This window comes from Pelodiscus sinensis, chromosome 2 (assembly GCF_052426305.1).
Source record: "Pelodiscus sinensis isolate ZL-2025 chromosome 2, ASM5242630v1, whole genome shotgun sequence".
Lineage (NCBI taxonomy): Eukaryota > Metazoa > Chordata > Testudines > Trionychidae > Pelodiscus > Pelodiscus sinensis.
Genome location: NC_143053.1, coordinates 44502150 through 44517204, shown reverse-complemented (window position 1 = coordinate 44517204; position 15055 = coordinate 44502150). Strand labels below are relative to the sequence as shown.

Below are 15055 nucleotides of genomic sequence, written 5' to 3'. Positions count from 1 at the left end.
CACCAGTAAATTAAAAAAAAACCATGGTGACCAGATAATGTGTTTCTGAGAGTGATTCCACGGAACACTTTCAGAAACACTGGTCTAGACAGTACTGGGTCCTGCTGAGAGATCAGGGGACAGGACTTTATAAGCTCTCAAGGTCCCTTCTATTTCTAGTGTTCTATGATTCTATGGAGGATTCTGGAAAAAACTCTCTTACAAGGAAACTAGAGTACTGCTGCTTTTGTGTCATTTTTTAAAGCAGTCACTAAGTCAATCCAGCATTTACATTTTTGTTTACCGGAAAACTAGAGATGCCAAATACGTAAAAATATATGAAAATGTTGCTTTTGTTACAGTTGCGAGTAAAATCTAATATTACTATAAGTTAAAAAGGAGAAATATACTTTTCTCTAGTTTTTGAGATAATTTTGTGCAGTTGACATGTTATGTATTATTAGTTACGCTATTTTAGATGTTCATTCAGCAAATTAATCCTGTTGTTTGCATCGGTCTTTTTTGCATTGACAGGGAAGAAAATTAATTGAGAAATGCAGGAAACTTTGATTGCAAATACACAAAAATCAGCAAAGGAATGCCAGGCCAGGTGTAGTATCTGAAACTATTTTAAAACTTACTTTAGGGAGTTGATTACATTTCAGGTTAACAGTGTTCTTTCACATAATACTTTTGAAAAGATAGTTTTCATAATATAAAGTTATAGTATTTTGTTTTGTTAATTCAGCCTTTCCCCAAGCTGCCTTCAACCAGCTGTCAATATGTCCATGCACCACAAGGAAAAGCTAATTTGAGAGTCTACCTGAGAATATATAAATATTGATGTTATTAGATACATCTCTCAAAGAGAGGAACACCCAAATAAATCCAGGAACTTTTCAAAACATGTCCTTATGCCTTTCTTCCTTAGAAAGATCTCTGCTCATTGTTTATGCTAATGGACATCAGAAATTTCCCCTGCCATTTATTCTTGGAATTGATCCTTTTTGTTTTCCAACCTTTCTTTTTCTATAGTAGTTTCAGCATAGGATCTCTATCAATGAGAATGTGTAGAAACATGTTTACTTTCTTTTTATTGCTATATATGTATATATAGTGATAACGTCATTCGTCTTACCTAGAGAAATTCAGCAGTTAATTTTCGCAATGCGAAACCAAGTCCAAATTTGATTACAAGTCTTCTGCATATAATTGAATTATTAGAATGTCTGCATAAATGTTAAAGTGATTATTAATAGATCTGCAGTGTTTCACATCTAGCCTAATTTAATTGCGTCTTAGGCCATAGGTTTTCAAAATGGCCCATTTCATGGTGCTTGTGATAGAAACTCTTTGGTCTTGTCTATGTAGGTTGTAAGCTCTTTGGGTCTGGGTCTGTCCTTTTATTCAGTTTCTGTACAGCATCTAACACAATGGGGTCCTGAAGAAGACTAGGGCTCTAAGTGTCATGATAATACAAATAATATTAATTAATAACAATCTGAAAAATTCTGAAGCTTTATGGTGAAAATTTCAGTGAACTTCAGGTGGTGGTAGTGATGGTATAGTTTTCAGTTGTCACTGCATCAGCCAGCTAGTTGGATCAAAGAAGATTGAATAATGGTTTAACCTGGACCGACACAAAGTATGTAGAGCATGCATCAGTCTTCTGCAGACATGGCAACATTCCCCATAATTCAACTCTCACATATCAAATGGCAAAATTTTATGTAATGTTTATGTACTTCTCCCTCCATAGTTGTCCGTGTGGTCTTGTTACCAAGAGCATATTGTTATATAATGTCCATTCTGATTCATTGGAGGGTAAACTATAATGAGTTTTTAAAAAGATTTGTTGCACTTGGATCAGTGGTGGGCAACCTGCAGCCAATTCAGGTTCTGTGTATAGTCCATGACATATTTTGTTTATCGTTGCCCATGCACAGGGATGCCAGATTCTGCTGGTTTTCATCTGTGTTTTTTCCTACTAATATTACAAAAGTGACACATGTTTAAATCAAGGACATGTGAGGTGAGCTGCGTGCTGATAGTACGCAATAATATGAAAGGCATGCGCTCCTTCTGCATCCAATCGAAGTGCTGCTATGGCTCATTTGGCGCACACTGCAAATTCTAGGTACACAAACGCGGTTAGCATAACTACCCTGTCCCAGGATACCTCCTTGGTTACTACAATTTTGCAGCCCACTGAGATGAAGGGGAGCCACTGATGTGATTCACCCACTATCATAGGTTGCCCCTCACTGACTGAGAATGTAAAATGATTTTAAAAACAAACTACAAACAAAAACTTCATTATTGGACAGAGAATATTTTTCTTGTTGAATTTTGAGAATTCTGATAGGCATCAGTGTAAACAGCCAACCAAAATTTCCTGTCTCATTGCAATCTTAATGTTTGTGAAAGAAGGGAATGTGGCTTTTTTTGTTTTAAAGTATTGGTTTACCAAGAGTTGTTTTTGTGTGCATACAAAGACAATAGCACTCTTCTATTCCCTGTGTTCTTTGCAGAAGAATATGCATGCCACTAATTATTACAGTTCTGCAAAACTATGTATAACAACATATATCTAACTTGTAGGATCTTGGGCACAGACTTCTATGGTATAGTGTTTACTATAAATGGTGCCCTAATATCTGTTTGCACTCTTTGGTTGCTCCTGTAATATGAATTATAAATAATCATTAAGAATAGACTATATTCTCCAGCAGATATACTCTGATTTGACGCCAGTGCCATATTCTTTTGCTTCCCCAATTATGTTCTATCAGCATCAGTTCTCAAGGGAATGTTTGACCTTTGGATTTCACTGAGATGGTGCTGGATTTTTAGGCATTTATTCTTTTTGGGGGGAGTTTTCACAACAGAAGTTGATTCATGTAAGGGTTGTTCCACAGGGATTTATTTTATTCATTCTCTACACTTCTGGTTCCTGTTTTGGACTGCAGTCCCCTTCCTAGTAGATGTGGAGTGATTACCTTGATGTGCCCGATGACCTCATCCTGAAAGCTCTTTAATAAGCAATTTGAGTCAGGAGTCATCTTTGTATGCTGGGCCTGTGCAACTCCTAGTATAACCAGGTCTTAGGGTATGTCTAGATTACATCCCTCTTTCGACAGAGGGAAGTAAATTAGGCCCTTCGAAATTGCAAATGAAGCCAGGATTTGAATTTCCCGCTCTACATTTGCATAATCACGTCATGGCGCTCTAAGCCATTTCTAAAGTAAAACCGCAGTCTAGACCCAGTTCTTTCGAAAAGGGAAGACTTTTTGAAAGATTCTGTAAACCTCAAAAAATGATCTTTCAAAAAAGCCTCCCCTTTTCGAAAGACCCATGTCTGGACCACGGTTTTACCTTTGAAATGGCGCTTTTTCGAAAGAGTGCCATGATGTGAATATGCAAATGAAGCACAGGAAATTCAAATCCCGGCTTCATTTGCAATTTTGAAGTGCCTAATTTACATCCCTCTGTCAAAAGAGGGTTGTAATCTAGACACAACCTTATAGTCTATGAATAGGGCTTCTAGGTATTCTAATACAAACATATAATAATAGTAGTAGTAGTAATAATACTCGCCATAAATGTATCCGCAGTTGTTCTTAATAGGGTCCATACTGCATGGCAATGCACTCGATTTTTGTGGCACTGAGTAATTTGCCAGCTATTTAAAGGCAGTAAAGAGAAATAATTTCATCTGAAGATCCTTGCTCTCAGATGGAATAGGAAGAGATCTCACTAGAGTTTTAAAGAGACAAGGTGAGTGAGGTAATATCTTTCATTGGGCCAACTTCTGTTGGTGAGAGAGACAAGCTTCTGAGCGTACTCAGAGTGCTTCTTACAGACTTGAAGAAGAGCTCTGTGTAAGCGCAAAAACTTGCTTCTCATCAACAGAAATTGCTCTAATAAAAGATATTACCTCACTCGCCTTGTCTCACTAATATCCTGGGACCAACATGGCTACAACAACACTGCACACACTAGAGATCTGTCAGGTAAACTAAAAGCAGCCACTCTGGGATGCCTTAGCACAGTGATTACTCATTGTGTATGCAGGTGAAATTTATGGTGAAAAATTAAATTATACTTGTGAGCAAAGAGCAATAACATAGGCAAGTAATTGATTTAGATTTGTCAGTTCTGCGGAACCTGTAAGGAACTCTAGAAGGATGAAATTCAGAGTGGATAAGCAGAAGTTAATACTCACAGAAATTATCATGGAGAGGTAGTTGTGTTAGTCTGATCTTGGTAAAACAAAAAAAGAAGTAATGTAGCACTTTAAATACTAACTAGATAGTTTATTAGGTGATGAGCTTTTGTGGGGCAGACCTGAAGAAGTGGGTCTGCCCCATGAAAGCTCATCATCTAATAAACTATCTTGTTAGACATTATCATAATACTTATAATAACAGACTTAAGAGTTTTCAGGGAGAAAATCAAAGTGTCATTGTATACCCTTCAGTTAAGACATCTGCTGAATCTGCAGGAATGAGAAAACATGTTACTAAGGAGTTAGTGTTTTTTTCAGAGGCACAGAGAGTCCCAGAGAAAATATTAAAGTGTCAGTGTATATACACGGATATCACTTACTTTGAATACTGCATTTGGCTTTGAGCAATCCCTCACACAAATTCCATATTGTACTAGAAACAGTCCAAAGAAAGGCAGTGAAAATTAGTAGAGGCATAGTAGTGGTTACCATACCAATTTTAAAAGACTAGCATTAATTAGATGCAAAAGGAGAGGTCAGAAAGACATCATAACAAAATATAAAGGGGTGGTTAGTTGATCATTTCTTTTTTTAACCTGCACAGTCATTAAAAAACACATGGACATACACAGTGTAAGGGAAAAAATAAAACAGATAAAAGGGTTTGTTTTTTTGGCTCAATATACAATGCGTGGAACCCCTTGTTGGTAGCAGGATATAATTAAGACAAGTACTTCAATGTAATTCATAAAAGGATTAGATATTACATGATTAATAATAGCATCTTATTGCTAGAAGGAATCACTTAGGCCATCAAATAAATAGTAGTACTATAGTAGGCCATCAAATTATAGAACTATAGTATTCTGTAAATTTTGAGGTGATGACGGTGTATACTTCTGTAGCATCTGGTGTGACAGAAACTGATATGATCAGCATACCGAATTAGCTAGGTCATTGCTCTGTCTCAGTATATCAATTCCTGTGTTTGTATACAAGTTTCTAAAAAGCTTAAAATCATCTTCATAATCAAACAAAGTTGGACCAAATTCTGCTTTTAATTATAGGGGTGAAATTCAATTTATTTCTGTTAGCCGGCAATTATACTAGTATAATTGAAAATAGAATTTGTCCCACTGTCATTTACTTTCTAAATTTAAAATGTCCTGTCTCATTTTGCTTTTATATTAAATGCAACTATTTTCCAAATACATTATTTAAACACAGAAAAGTAGATCGTAAATATTTTTATCACATTTTAATTTTATTGAAATTTTCAACCAGTAACTTATTGATCTGCTCCTGATTAATTAAAAGCACATGTTTTTTGTTTCTCCTTGTGGATATCAAAGGGGAACAAATAGATGTATAGACTTCCAAGTGCCTCTCTAGGGAGAAGACTTGCATGGACACTCTGGTATCTTCGAATCAGCTCTCAATTTCATTTTGTTTGTGCCATTCAGTGCTAAAGGGGTGGAGAACTACCCCATGCAGCAGGAGATTCTCATGGCATAAGAGGAGTCTCTGTTTACAGGTTGAACCTCCCAAATCCAGGACTCTCTGGTCCGGTAACATCTGTGGTCCAGCAGAACCATGATTGTTGCTGAACCAAAGAGCCATGAAGGTGGGAGCAATGCAGGGGCTGGAGAGCCCCGGCTGGGTCAGGAAGCATCTGGAGAGCCATGCCCCAGCCAGGGAACCCCCTGCGTTACCATGGCCAGGTGACCAGGGAATCCTGGTCCAAGCTGGGAAAATGTTGGCGGCCGGGCAGCCCCAGCCAGGAATCCCAGCAAACCCTCAGTGGCACCAGGTAACCTCTGCTGGGGAACTACCATGTTGAAGTGGGGCTGGCAGAGGCAGATGGCTGGAATCCCCAGCAGCAGCAGGGGTGGGGCGGCTGGATGCCCCGGCTGGGGAACCCCCAGCAGCAGCAGGTGGCCCCATTTGGGAACTCTAGGGAACAACCTGGGGCATCAGGATGGGGAGCTGTGCCAGGCCAGTATAAGCAGGGCCAGCAGCAGGATAGGGAGCACCAAGGAGAGGAATCTGGCAGCAGAGCAGCCAGTAAGGAAGCACTGACCTCCCCTGGTCTGGCAAATTCCCTGGTCCAGAACAGCTCAGGTCCCAAGGGCGACAGATCAGAGAGGTCCAGCCTGTAGTATAAAGCTGGTGTAGCTGGTGATAGGTTAGCTGGCATAACTTACTGTAGCCCTCAGTCCATTCAAGCTGAATATCAGTAAAGTAGAATGGTCATTTAGAGCCAAATTTCCCTAGACCTCTACCCCACCATTTGCAAGGCCAAGGGATCTGGCTCTTAATCATTTGTGATTTTGCATACTGTAATCAAATATTATGTATGAATTTTCTGACTTCATTCTGCCCTGATGAATAGATGATTTTTACATTGTTCACTGTGTTCATATATTTGAACAGGAGAGAATAACAAGTAGAGCCAATATTTAGAGAAGTCATTGTGTGAACATACTTTGACTGACTAAGCTGTTGTAGCTAATCTCATTTTAGAGCTTGGTAAACTAGTGATGTTAGTGAGATAGTAAACTTACAAAAAGATTTAATATATTTCACTTAAGCTATCTTCATGTTTCACAGCCTGCATCTGAAACTACTCCTTTTGATTTGCTAACACAGCCAGCTATCTCATGGATTATTAAAAGGGTATCTCTCATTGCATTAACACTGGGAAACTGCACTTTAATGTAATCACTGTTATATATCTTTGGTTTCTTAGGTAGCAATGTTTGCGCTGCACTTGGGCAGCGCCACGTTCTTGTTGACGGAACCAGTGATAAGCGCGATGACAACAGGAGCAGCTACGCATGTTGTGACTTCACAAGTCAAGTATCTGCTGGGAATGAAAATGCCATATATATCGGGGCCACTGGGATTCTTTTATGTGAGTTCACCAGAAGAGCTATCACATTGATTTGCTAATATTCTGTTTAACAGCTCTAGTTTTTTGGAAGGAGTAAGGACACCGTCATGTGAACCCTTCATGTTAGCAAGCTATCCTATTCAAATGAGTAGGGTTTGTGAATAGAGATTATTTGAGTGAGTAAGAATTAGCAGGATTAGTCTTTAGATCGATCTCTTGTGTTTTCTGGTTAAAAATAATTGCTCAGGTTTTGCAGCTTTGTCAATAGTTCTAATTATTAGATTTAACAAACACAAATATTTTGTAATTTTTCATTCAACTGATGCTAAACAATACTCAGTTTATAGGGCATTACAGAGAGCATTAATCTTTGTTGAACATATGGTGTAAGGGAACACCACAGATTTTCAGATTTCATTCCAGACATGTTTCTTGTCACTTTCTTGAATACTAGTGAGATGAAAGAAATGTGATGCATTATTTGTGGATGTCCTGTGCAATAGTTACCTTGTATATACTACTGCTATTTTACAATAGGGCATATTCTTATCACAAACAAATATCAAGCTTGCTACTTTATTTTAATCACTGTATCACGCGTGCAGTAAGCTTCACAAAGCTCAGTCCTTTGGAAACTGAAACTCTAAAGGTAAACACAATTGCTTGGCGCCTTACATGGCAAAGTTACACGACCTTACATGAGAAACACAATTATGAGAATACATTCTCTAGAATAATCTACTGTAGAAAAAAGCACCCCTTGTAGGCATGGTGACCTTGTTCTTCTAGCACATTATAAATAATAATGTTGCTCCTTCGTAGGGAGATAGTTTGCATTCATTCAGCTGATGGGCAACTGAAGAATGAGCATGTTTACTATCTGAAACAAGGGCCCTTGACCTTAGAACTGGAACTGGGCAAATTAGCAGATTTTTTTTATTTGCTGGTACTGCCACAAAATGAAAAAGTTGGAAAAAAAAGTTTGTTTCAGGTTGACTTAAAATATTTTTTACATTCATAGTAAATAGAAAAGTTGAGGGAAAATGTATTTTGAATCAAATTACATATTTTATTCTACCAGAAGAAAATCAATTTGAGTGTTTTTTAACATTGCAATTTTTAAAAAATAAAAATTTCATAGTATCATAGAAGAGATCTCAGGAGGTCATAGAGTCCAACCCCCTGCTAAAAGCAGGAACAGTCCCAACTAAATTATTTCGGGTACGTCTACACTGGGCGGCAACCCCGCATCTTAACAAGACACCCATTACTTTGAAATATTTTTTGCAATCACAGGCATCCCTGTAACCCTCATTCCACGAAGGTTAAGGAATGTCTTGAAATAGTGTTATTTTGAAATTTGCTGTGTAGATGCACCAAACTTCAAAATAAGCTATTTCAAAATACAGCAGAAATAAGATACACAATTTGCATAGCGCAAATTGCATATCTTCTTTCGAGGTTTGGGTGCTGTGTAGATGCACCCTTCTATACTAAAAGTTGTTTTGAATTTGAAAAAACAAAAATTTTCATTCAGGAAAATGTTGAAATCTAGCATGTCTACATTTTCTGAATTTTGAGGGAGGTAATTGAAATAGTTTGAGGTAATTGACATTAATTCAGGAAATATTTGTGTCATTAAATCTGCATTTCTTGATTGAAAAAAGCCCAGGAATTCTCATGTATTTCTATTTAAAACACACACATTTTCTCTAGCCCCTAAAGTAGAACTTATTTGAATAACATTGACCATATTTCTCTGTGTCACTGTTGCTCCTCAATCACTACTTGATCCATATTTGACTCGGGCAAAGAGAGGATTTAAAAGGAGCTCTGTGTGAAAATCTTGAAGCCATGGGAAAATGAGTCTAACGAGCTCCCTGATTGAGGGATTTTGCTATATAGATAGGTTCTTTTGGTAATACTTTGTTAAGGCTACATTTATAAGTAGTTGATAAAGGACTAATAAATTATTAATGCCTATTACTACTATGCATGTAGCAAACATAAATAATACAAGTTCCAAATGGATATAATCACAAGATGTCATAAGTAACCTATTGACTGTAATAAATGATTTACATTTAGAAAGGGTTAATAAATAGTATCTTTAAAGTGTGACTCTTCTAGAGCAGCTATGCCAGTTACATGGAGAGTGTATCTACCTTAAGGAATATTGCCATCTGTTGGAGGTGACTGACTTTAAGTACAGTATCCAAGAGACAATGAGTTGATAGAATATAAGAAATAATAGATGATGTAAAAGCCAAGACACTAATAGGGCTCAAAAAGGACTATATAAGTTCATGGAGGATAGGCCCTTCCATGGCTGTTAGCTAAGATGGGCAGGGATTATCGCTAGCCTCCGTTTCCTAGAAACTGGGAATAGATGACAGGGGATGGATCACTTGATCATTAAGCATTGTATTCATTCCCTTGGAAGCATCTGGCACTGGACACTGTCAGAAGAGAGGGTAATGGGCTGAGGGACCTGTGGTTTGACCCAATATGGCCATTCTCATGCTCTTGGAGATTAGCAGTAATGCAAGGAAATAATTCAATTTTAGACTACGTCTGTACTGCAGGCTTCTTGCGCAAGAAGCTTTTTGTGGAAGAGATCTTCCACAAAAACTTCTTGAGCAAGAGTGCACCCACACTATAAAAGTGCATCGCAAAAATTATGTGCTTTTGTGCAAGAGAACGTCCAGACTGAATGGATGCTCTTGCGCAGGAAAGCTCTGATTGCTATTCACAAAATAGCCACCACAGCATCTGTGCTTTTTTCGATTGGCTCTTTTTGCACAAAACCCCCGTTGCCCATCTACACACACCTTTATGCGCAAGAACTGTTGTGCAAAAAGGAGTTATTCCTCGTAGAAAGAGGAATACTTACACCACAAAAATCCCTCTGTTCGTTTGATTTACTGTAAGTTTACTTGCACAAAAATGCGCTTGAGGTGTTGACGCTCCACGGGTTTTTGCGCAAAAACAGTTGTTTTTGGGCAAAAACCTTGTAGTTTAGATGTAGCCTTAGGGTGCTGATGTTATGATGAAGTAATTAAAATCCTTTGAAGACATTTCCTCCTTATCCCTTACATTTTTGTTTTTCTCTGACATACCCTGTCTTTTCTGTACTACTTTACTCTGCTGAGCTCAAACCCTTCCTTCCTTCACTGTTTGAAAAAACAAAACAAACAAACCATTTTGTAGAAGTTTTTGGAGAAAGTTTCTTTAAAATGATTCTTGTGAAACAAAGAAATGTCTGTTTGTTAGAAGGCATGGTTTTGCTTTAAAGGCACTATAAAAACTAGAGGAATTCCTTGGGCATGTTAGCACATATGGGTTGGTTTGAGAAGGCACCAGTATCTTAGTCAGAAGCACCAGGCAATAAAATTGGCAACATTAGTTGCCATGGTATTGGTTTTATATGAAAACTGCACTAAACAATTATGTACAATTGTGCATATGTGACCAGAAAGTAAAAGGCAAGTTTGGCAACTATTCATTTGGACATTTTCTTTTATTTTCTCTAAAATTCACATTGTATAAATACTGCTGCACAACCTCTCTTTTTTTCATTTGTTCCAATCAAATTTCTCTCCCACTTATTCCAGCATCTTTTCTGACTGAAATAGCCCTCAGGGCTGCAAAGCAGGAACCAAGAATGTTAATGAAGTGGTATAGGAAAGTCAAAAGGAAAACAAAGCAATGAAACATTTTTTTAATGAAAATGAGCTCACAATTAAATATGTGCAAATGAGATTTATATGTGGAGAACAAATTTACTTTGAAGACCAGGGGCCTGTGGGATTTTGGAGATTTATTACATGTTTTTGAGATTTATTACATCTCATTTTCATTGTATACAACTTTTAACATTGCCATTGTGCTATATGGCTCAGAATCTTGCAATGTTATATATATATATAAAAAAACCCTAACAGGACAGATGGGGTGAGTGGGGGAAGTTTGAGGTATGGAAGACAGAGCAGTGGAGTGAGAGAAAGTATGAAATCTGGTTTCTACAAGGAATAACTCAGTGGAAATCTGTCATAAAAATGCCCTACTATTTGAGAACAGTGACAAAATATATTTGCAACTCAGTCATCTTCAGCCTCACCCATACCCCCACAAGTTCTTGAGAAATGCAACACCACAAAATGAAGTATTAAAATCATTCAACTAAGCAAACCTATTTTTCAAAACAAGGGATGGCACCATGCCTGAGTGCTGGAATGCCGAGTTGCAAATTTGCTCCAAAAAACGTAATGAACCCACTCTCACTTTGGCCTTCTAACTTTTAACATGTTCTCTAACTAAATTACTCAGCTTTTTGGCTTAACTCATCTACAGCAGCTGTGAGTAGATATATTCCCAATATGGGTTCCATTTGCTGACCAAACAATGGAAAGAAACACTTTAAAACATTTAATGGGGTCTTTTTGCTCATTAAGTTGTATTGATTAGATTTGTTGTTTTTTAATCTCTTATTTTATTTGTTTTAACATCTGCACCCACTTTTGGACCAAATCTTCATGGTTTTCATTTAACCTTTCTAAAAAAGGCAGAGGAACTCACTAATGTTTCAGAGTACACAGTCTTTCTTTACTATTCACAATTGCTTTATATGCACACTGCATATAGTTAAGTGTTATTACTTTGTAAGACCAGTGCATAATCTTTAAAGAGATTCAGTGGTATTCAAGGTAACTCTCTCAGCAGGCCAGTAATTTTCCAACAACACTGTAGTTGATTTTCACTCTGTATGTGTACTTGTGTGTGAAGGTCGCCCAAAGTTTTCCTTATAGATCTCTGGGAAATTACTGAACTTCAAGAGGAATTTCACTGAATTCCTGAAAAAAAAATGTTTGGGTAGTTAAAGGACATTGAGGTCTCCAGCTTTTTAAACCACAAGATCACTTTTTCAATATAAGCGCAATGTAAGATCTACCTCAAACCCAAATACCCCTGCCCCACTTCCTTCCTGCCCCTTCTCTGAGGCCCCACCCCTGCTCCACCCCTTCTCCAAGGCTTCACCCTGCTCACTCCATCCCCCTTCTTCCCAGAACATCATTCACTTTCACCAGGCTGGGTGGGGGCAGGGAGGTAGGAGTATATATTCTGGTTTTGGGCCAAAGGTTTCAGAGTGTGGGATGGGCTCTGGGCTTAGTCCAGGGTGGGGTTTTGGGATCCAGGAGGGGTTTCAGGGTGCAAGCTCTGAGAATGAGTTTGGGTGCAGGGGGACTCGCATCTGGGGCAGGAGGTTGAGTGCAGGAGGAAGTTCAGGGCTGGAACAGGGGTTCAGGATACAGGCTTTGGCTGGGCACCACTTAACTGAGACAGCTTCCGGGTTCTGGAACAGTGGGGTTAAGGCAGGCTTACTCCTGCCCCTGCACCACTTCTGAAAGCATCTGGTATGTATAGTAATGGTGCCATGTGCCACCCCTCAACTGTAGGCACTGAGCCCACAGCTTATACTGGCCACGGTTCTCTGTTACTGATCAATGGGAGCTGCAGCAGTACTGTCTGCAGGCAAGGACAGCATGTGGAGACCTCCTGCTCTGCCTCTCTGAGGCTGCAGGGACATGTCAGCCACTTCCAGGAGCAACACTTACCATCGGGATAATGACTCCAGCTGCGACAGGTTAGGCATTTTAGAACTCACTACTCAAAGAATTAAATTTAAGGATAAGAGAGAAATGAAAATAATAAAATGCACAGACCAGTCTAAAACCAAAAACAACACACTTTGCAAGCAGTAAAAGAAGTAACAACAACTCCCTCACATATGTGTTGGGTCAGGAGATGAGAGGGAAGGACAGTGTGTGTTTGTGAGAATGACAGACACACACACAGTGTGTGAAAGTGACAGAGATTTGCATTGCCAATCTCCCTCCATCCCCTTCTCTCTGTGTGGAGATAGGGTACAGAAGCAGGGGGAAGGAGGGACACCCTGACATCAGCGCCCTCACTCTTCTTCCTTCCACACCCTGCATAACAAGCAGGAGGCACCCAGGGGGGCAACTCCAAGGCAAAGGGCAGGAGCAGCATGACAGTGTGTGGAGGGCAACTGAAGTGCCAGTGCTTGATAGCTTCCTGGCCAAACCAGTCAGGATCAACGGTCAGAGGCTACAAGATCTGCTGATAGACCCCAATCTATGGTTGGTGGCCACTGATCTAGACTAAATATACACTGTGTAGTAAAATTATACAGAAAGTGTTTTACACCAACTGAATTTTAACTTTCAGGGATCCTCAGATTTATTTTTTTTTGGGGGGGGGGGGGGCAAACACAGAAATTCCCAAAATTATTTTTTTTTTAATTTGGACTGCTAAATAATTAATATAATCCACAAAATTACTATGCCTCTTTCTAGTAAATAAATCTGGCATGCAAAAAAGGAAAAGAGAGAGAGGAAGATAGGAAACAATTACTTAAGATTAGGGATGTTAAATTTCAATTAATCAGCTAATAAAGTAGTTGGAATTTCCATCGACTTCTCGATTAGTCAATAAGAGGGCTCTCACTACATTTAAAGGCAGAAGAGCAGAAGGGAAATGCAGTTTCAGTCTTTGAAATGCAGTAAGAGCTCTTGTACATTTCAAAAGCAAAAGTGCAGCAGTCAGAACTGGTGCAAGCGGGGACTGCTTCAGTCTCTGCTTGCACCGTTTCCCCACTGTGCATCTGCCTCTCCTGTCCCCCACAGAGATGGTGCTGGGGGGAGCCAACTTTTTAGATGGCTCTCCCACCACTGGCTACTGCTCCCCCACCTTGCTGCCTCTCTTTGATAGAGGCAGCTGGGGGTGTGGGGAAGCTTTTGGATGAGTCACTGTTCGACTATCCGATAAGTTTATACTTAACACTAGTCACTTACATCCCTACTTATGATAATTTTAATAAGTATCTGATTATCCTTAGTTCATACATTCTGTTAATGATTATATTGACATGAAAAATCACTTTGTACATTGTAATAAAATCCTTAACTTTTGTACACTGAGTACATATATATACTCTCACTCAGTATAGTCATAACCAGTATATGTATATATTTAAATTTGTAATTCCCAATGTGTCTAAAATGTTCATATATATGTTCTGTGGCTTAGATTTCAGTGTGATCACAGACATGTAATATAAAAATGCTCAGTGCTAACTATGAAATATTTTGAGCTTGCTGATTGAATGCATAGTGTAATAAGTTGTTAAATGCCTTAATACTAAGACATATATTACCCATTTTGTAAAGGGCATGCACATAATTTCATGGAAAAATAAGCTGGTGGTTCTGTTACTCTAATGTCATTCCAATGAAATGAATAGACCCAGGCTTCCCAAGGCATGGCTTCAAGTGTGTGAACCTATTCATGGAAGCACTTTAGTATGACCCATCTCCGCCATCTTTGATTCTTTGTATTGCAGATTAAACTAACAATAAGTTTTGGACCATTTTGAACAGTGACTGCCAATAATACTGTATTGAGCAGTAGCTTTGTAACATGGGTAATGAAGTATCGTATATTTTCACTTACAATCTGATCTAAGGCCCGGATCCTGCAAACACTCATTAATTTGTTAAACTTTTAAGTGTGTGAAAAGTATAGCTGCAATCAATGGGTCTAGAGATGAACAGACTAATGTACTAGGCTACTTTGACTTTGGTAAGTAAATAAATCTGTGGATATACCCACACTTGCTTGCATTTTAAGTTCTTAAAAGGGCAGTATTTCCTAAGTGTCGCTGTGGATTTCATTAAACCTTGTCTTTTAACATTTATAAGGCTTAATTTGAAGTTTTCAAAGATCCAAGTTAAGATTTGAAGCTACAATTACAGAGTAGCACAAGTGAGTTGTTTGAAAAGTTGCTATTAGGGTAATTTTTTAAAAAAAGGAAAAACTCATATTTTATGGGAATTAAATGTCAGAATCGCAGCATTCTGTCGTCATCACAACCA

At 38.5% G+C, this 15055-nt stretch overlaps 1 protein-coding gene across 3 annotated transcripts in view; it reads left to right on the top strand.

The window, feature by feature from the left end:
* Positions 1-15055, top strand: part of SLC26A7 (solute carrier family 26 member 7) — a 161127-nt gene that overhangs the window by 68212 nt on the left and 77860 nt on the right. For all 3 annotated transcript variants that reach the window (XM_075920402.2, XM_075920401.2, XM_075920404.2), the window contains one exon: positions 6961-7121. In XM_075920402.2, coding sequence (XP_075776517.2) covers positions 6961-7121 — 161 coding nt within the window. The remainder of the gene's footprint in view (positions 1-6960; positions 7122-15055) is intronic.